Genomic DNA, 6,084 nt, shown 5'->3' on the forward strand with positions numbered 1-6,084 from the left:
ACACACCACCGGCGCCATCCCGAGGGAAATTGCAACTCATCCATTTTTCTTTTTTTTTTCCGCGGCACTTTTCTCCGATGTCTTTTGTTTTTGTTTTGTTTTGTAGAGGGCGGAGTGGGGTCCGGAAAAGCAAACACAAAACCAAACCTGGAGGTGGGGAGATGGGGAGAAGGGGGCTGCGCAGGCGCGAGGTCTGCGGCGCGGCGAGTTGTGGCCCCGCGTGCGCCCTCCGTGCCTGCCCCCGCGCCTTGCCTGTCGGCCGCCGGCCCGCGTGGCCAGGCTGGGCGGTCAGCTGTTGTATTGGCACGCATTGAGGCCCGAGGCCGGGCCCTGCAGGCCGCCGTAGCCGAAAGATGAGTGCTGCTTAGACTTGAGCCTCAGGCTGGCTAAGCTCGAGTTGCACGTGTCCCGATAGACGCTGTAGGGCGAGGCGGGAGTGCCGTACGGGCAGGCGCCCGGTGACATGGCCGAGTTAAGCGAGGAGCCGGTGAGGTTGTTGATGTTGTTGAGACCCGAGTTGGGCATGCCGGGCACGGCGCCCGGGCCCATGCTGGACGGCATGGTCATGGAGGAGATGGAGCTGGGTGCCGAGAACATGGACTGAGACGACAGCGGGCTCATGGAGTTGAAGAAGGTGAAGCTCTTGGTGGACAGCGGCGCTGGCGCTAGGCTCTTGGCAGCCCAGTTGTTGTAGGAGTAGCCGGCGGCGTACACGTCCTCGTAGGGCTGCACTAAGCCGCTGAATTGCGGCACGTAGCCGCCCTTGCACAGGTCCAGCTGCTGGTTACGCTCGCGCTTCCGCCACTTGGCCCGCCGGTTCTTGAACCAGACCTGGGGAAGGGGGCCGGAGAAGGGTCAGGGCTGTCGAGGGCAGGAAAGCCCCATACCCCTACCCCTGCCACCCGAAGCTGTCCGCCCGTTTCTTTCCGAATATCGAATATCGTTTCTTTTCGCCCTCTCCGTAATGGCTCCTTTCCTGTCCCCAGAAAATACTGTTTTTTTTTTTTTTTAACCTTTTCTGATCTTAATCCTCTTCCCCAATTGAAACTCTTCAAATACACTCTGTGAACAAACATTCGTTTCCATCCTTTCAACCGGTCCACCTTTTGCATTCTCCCCCAAACGGGTCCCTATCTAAATATTTCCATCTTTTCCTTCTCCCTCAAATACAAAAGGTATTTTTCTTCCCTGAGACATGACTCGCCATCTTCAATTTTTTGGTCTATTTTCATCACTCAAATAGTCTGTTTTCACCTTTATTTGCAATATTTGAATTTTCATTTCTGTCCCCAATTTTATTTTTGTTCAGGTCACCCCACTATCTGAACCTCTTTCCTCTCCCTCAGTCTATTTTCTTCTTCATCACCCATTTTTTTTTTTTACTTTTGATTCTTCTCCAAGTATTTAGTTTTTTTCCTCTTTCCAAATATCTGACCTTCACTATTTCTTCTAAATAGATGATTCTTTCTTTTCCTAAATACTTGATCCTTTTGCTTCTCCCTTAAATATTTAATTCCTTTCCTGCTGCCTAAATATATGCCAAATATGTTTCTCCACAAATATTTAATTTCCTTTAGCTTACTAGTTTCTCTCTAATCTCCCCCTCCACTTTATCCTGCAAAATTTGGTAAGGACCTTATTTCCCAACTCTCAGGTCCTTCAGGAGCTTCACTTATTCGACTGCCCAATGAATATACCCTGTCTTCTTGACTCTTTTTCAGTCCCTGGGCTGAGTTTCTAGAGATCCCTGGCTGGGGGACCCTGCATCTCAGCTTTCCCCAGGTTCCAGAATCAACACTACCTGATTCTATTCCAGTCCTCACCACCAGAAACCTGGGCAGGATTAGTAAATTCAGGATTACTGAGTGCTGTGTCTTCACCCAGAGTCCCGCTGGCCTAGCCAGCCTGACTGGGGAGGGGTGAGGATTGGGGTTTATAGCAGGGACTCAGTGTGTTGGGTGGGACTTTGGCCTGGCTTGGGAGGTAGGTGTTCCCAATATCTTTAAATATTTGCCCACTGGGGTAAGAAATGATACTCTTGCTGCTCTGGCCAGAAAACCTTGAGTTTACTGGGAACCAAACAGTGAGACATGGAAGCATCCAGTCAGGTTTGGGTCCAAGACCTTACATCCCTAAAAGGACTGGGAGGGCCATGCCACCCGCATCTGACCCCAGACCCACAATAGGAATGGGCATTAAGTCAAGGGTCCAGCTACGGGCCTGGTAAATGGCCAGGGAAGGTGGAGACTATCCTGAGATTTTGGAGAAACTAAGTGTGGGATGAGACTACTATTCCAAGAAGTTTTGAATCCCAAACTCAGGCACCTTTCAGGCCTCTTGGAGGCAGCCAGGCAGGACTTGCCTTTCCCTTTCGGTTTCAGAGGAAGGCCCCTGCAGCTCCTGATATCCCAGCCTTAGGGAATCCTCTGCTTAATCTCTGGCCCTGGATATCCCTTAACACTGAACTGAATCCTAGGCCCTCAGTGTGGAATAGTCTCTCCCCTTGGGGCCACAGGTCTTTGGGCTGGGGCTTCCTAGAGCCGAAGGGTCAGATAAGAAGAGTTGGAAAGCAGCGGCAGCAGTCAGAGCAGCTAGTGGCCTAGGAGCCTAGCAGTTGCCGGTAACTAGGGCCCTAGGTTGGGGGGGAGGTCATAGGTGGAAGAGCAGGGAGCAGGACTGAGTGAAAGTGTGAGTGCAGGTCTAAGTTTCGAAGGGCTCTGGCTGAGCAGGCAGGAGCCCTCTGAACCAGTACCCTTAAACACGGGCGCTGCGCTCACCCGCACGCGCGGCTCGGTGAGGTTGGTCCACACGGCGATCTCCTCCCTCATGCTCATGTCGGGGTAGCGGTTTCTCTGGAACGTGGCCTCCAGCTCTTGCAACTGCTGACTTGTGAAGTGCGTACGTTGCCGCCGCTGCTTCTTCTTCTTGGCTGGGTCCTCCGCGCCGCCGCAGCCCGTGCTGCCTGCGCCACTGTCCTCCGGCCCCTTAGGTTCCCCGCCGCGCTCCTTCTCTGCAGCAGGCAGGAACGGGCGCGGGTCACCTCGGGCTTAAGCCTGTTGCGCCCTGTCCCGGTTCCACCGAAGAGCCGGCTGTCAGCCCTCCCCCCCGCCAGGGGCCCGGGGAATTGTCCCCGTTGGCAAGAGCCTGCCGGGAGCTGGTCTGCACCTCTGGTCTGGCGTGCCGAGAACTACCCAGGAGCCAGAGCTGTGGGCCTGGGTTCCTGGCTGGCAGGGCCTGCTCCTGCAGCTCGGCTCAGGCTGGGCCCTGCTGCAGCTGTCACCGGCAAATACACGCTGTTTTTGCCGGGTGCTTGGGGGTCTAAATCTGAGGGAGTCTCTGCTTTTCTGAACTAGGACCAAATCTTCCAGACTGAAGCTAGCGTATCGGTGGGGCATGAACCAGGTGGTGGCCTAAAACCCTTCCATTTTTTTTTTCCTCCCCAAGGCTGAGTGGAGTTCCAATACACTCGGCCTTACTTGTAGGCCTGCGGTCCCAAGGCCTGAAAAACCCCTGTATCTAGGTGACCTCAGGCTTTAGTCTCTTTCTTTAGATCTACACAAAACACATGCAATCACAGAAAAGTTGAAACGTAAAGAAAAAGAATTTAAAAACAAAACACAGAAGTTCAGAAAAGCTTATAGCTCTCTGCCTAAAACCACAGAAAGGGTCATCAAAAAATCTCAAAAATAGGCAGGTAGAAACACACAGCAAGGGTAAATTAAGAATCAGAAAGCATTGTCCAAACACACCTCTAACTAAATACAAAGCTGTATGTGTATAGATTCATACATTTATTTCTCTGGCATTTAAAAAATCCATGCATTATTGTAGTTAAATTTTGAACCCCTTCTCATAAACATCCTCGTAGACATAAATTTTAAATCCCAGAGAAACACATTATAGTTAGATAATTTAAATTCCCCAAATAACATACTGCATATGCATTTAGAGAAAATCTCGGAGAAATGCGCCATTTTGGTTTGGCTTTTTAAAACCTCTCCAAGAATAATGTTGCATGTAGATATTTTAAATTCCAGAGAGACAACGAGTATATTAAAATTTTCAAAATAAAAATTGTTGAAATTGTTAATTCATCTTCATAGATTTGCTTTTTAAATATCAATCTATAGTTCTATGAATTTTAAAATAAAAAGCAACCAAACACCGCGCTTTAAACTTTCGAAAACAAAAGTACAGTACAGCGTTGTTTTTTAACCAACCAAACAGAACCGCTCAGGGAAAGTTACTTAGAGATGCAAAACAGAAACAAATAGAGATTTAAAACGCGAAGAGAAACACTTAGCGGTGGATTAAGAAATGAAGGCAGAAGAGTCACCCACAGCCTGGGGAGTGGGGAGCCGGGAGCACAGCGGCGACGCGGAGTTAGATTCACGAGCGCGGGAGTAGCTCCGAGAGCCCGGCGGCCGGGACTGGCCCGGGGATTTGCTGCACTATTGTCCGTGCCACCCACTCGCGGTCAGATCGCGTCTGGGGGAAAAGCTCAAGCTCTCGGACAAATGGACAGCCCAGTGGGATAAATGCCCGAGCTGAGAAGGGAGCCTGGCTGGACTGCCTGGTGGCTCCGAGCTCTGGCCGCGCATGTGGGCCAGGATCCCTCTATTCGGGTCTGGTCGACCCTGCCGGGGGTCTGGCCGCGCCCCTTGGCCGGCTGGTCTTCTCAGTCCTCTGTCTCTTCCTTTTACTTGATGTTGCCTCCTCCTCTCAGTTTGTTCGGTTCGCCCGCCCCTTCTCTTGGGTTGTCCCACTCATCTGCATCACCCTGCCTGTCAGGGTGTCTGCCCCTCTCTCGGTCTCTACGGGCAATTTCTCTCGCCCGTCAGTCCCATTCCCTTCGATCTGCTTCTCTTCCTTCGTCCCAGCGACATTTCAGCGCCCACTTGCGCAAACCCAACTTTTTCTCTCCCTGTTCTATTTGCCCATGATCAACAGGGGTTGTCACTCCAACCTCCTGGTTATAGGCTCGTGCATCTGCCCATCTCTTGGCGCGTGGGAACCGCGTGGAAATGCCTTCGTGTGTGTGTGTGTGTGTGTGTGTAAATTTACACCTTCACCTTCAGGTCAAGACTAGGAAAAAGAAAGCTCCTGACCCTCCTGGGGCGGAGAGGGAATCTGGCTGCGCCGCGCGGGAGCCAGGCCTTGCTCCCCGCGCAGGGGTAGGTTCCGTGCGCGCGGCGCGGGGAACCGCGCTTACCTGGCAGCTCTGTGTCAGACGACTCGCTGGCTGAGTTCTCGAGCGGCTCGCGGGGGTCGGCGGCGCGGGCCAGGTGGAAGGCGGGCCCCATGTCATGCGGCGGCGGCGGCGGCGGCCGGAGCCCCTCCGGCAGCCGTTCCAGGCTCATGCCCCCCTTGAAGGCGTCCATGGAGGTGGGGACCGCGGCGGGCGCTCCAGGAGCCGGGGCTGGGCGCGCCCGGCTGCCCTGGCTGCGACCTGCGAGGATAAGAGCGCGGCGCCTAAGCGGTTGCCCCCCAGGGCTGCCCGCGCAGGCAGCGACGCCGCGCCCGCTCCATGGACTGCCCGGGACTGCGGGGCCGGGCGGGCAGCGGCTGATTTTCGCGACCGAGCGCCTAACTCTGCGCTCCGCACTCTGCTCCGGCCGCTCGGGCCTCAGCCGCCCGCCCGGCCCCGGCTCCGGCTCCCGATCCGGGGCCGGTTTCTAAGGCTCGGGACCTCGCCGGCAGAGTCAGTCTTAAAGCGACAGTGCGCACCGCCAGGTTCCAGCAGTCCCTGCGCCAGGGGTGGTGGGTGGGGTGGGCCTGGGTGGGAGGGGGCTGGGGAGGGAGGGAGCAGGCGAACAAGCTAGCGAGGGAGCGCGGGCGGAATCCAGCCCTGAGCCGCCCGCGCCGCCGCGCCCTCTCTGCCGCCCTCCCTCCCTCCCTGCCTCGCCCGCGCCCTCCCCCTCCGCAGCCACCTTCCCGCCGCCTCCCCGCCCCCCGCGGCCTCGCCGCGCCTCTCCCTCCTTCCCCGGTGACACACCGAGTTCTCCCTCGGCCTTACAAAAGAAACGCATCTGGTCTGCAAGTCCCGCGCGGCTCGTGCCCACCTCAGGCCCCAGATGACTTGTT

The 6,084-nt window shown here is 55.1% G+C and overlaps 1 protein-coding gene across 1 annotated transcript; it reads right to left on the reverse strand.

Moving 5' to 3' along the window:
- Positions 1-288: 288 nt before the first annotated feature.
- Positions 289-5,381, reverse strand: Pitx1 (paired like homeodomain 1). The gene is made up of 3 exons (XM_027941143.2): positions 5,213-5,381; positions 2,778-3,010; positions 289-831 (listed from the first exon to the last, which is right to left on the reverse strand). Exons 1-3 carry the CDS (start codon positions 5,379-5,381, stop codon positions 289-291), a joined length of 945 nt encoding a protein of 314 aa, XP_027796944.1.
- Between the last annotated feature and the right edge of the window lie 703 nt (positions 5,382-6,084).

The sequence above is a fragment of the Marmota flaviventris genome, chromosome 5 (assembly GCF_047511675.1).
Source record: "Marmota flaviventris isolate mMarFla1 chromosome 5, mMarFla1.hap1, whole genome shotgun sequence".
Taxonomy (NCBI): domain Eukaryota; kingdom Metazoa; phylum Chordata; class Mammalia; order Rodentia; family Sciuridae; genus Marmota; species Marmota flaviventris.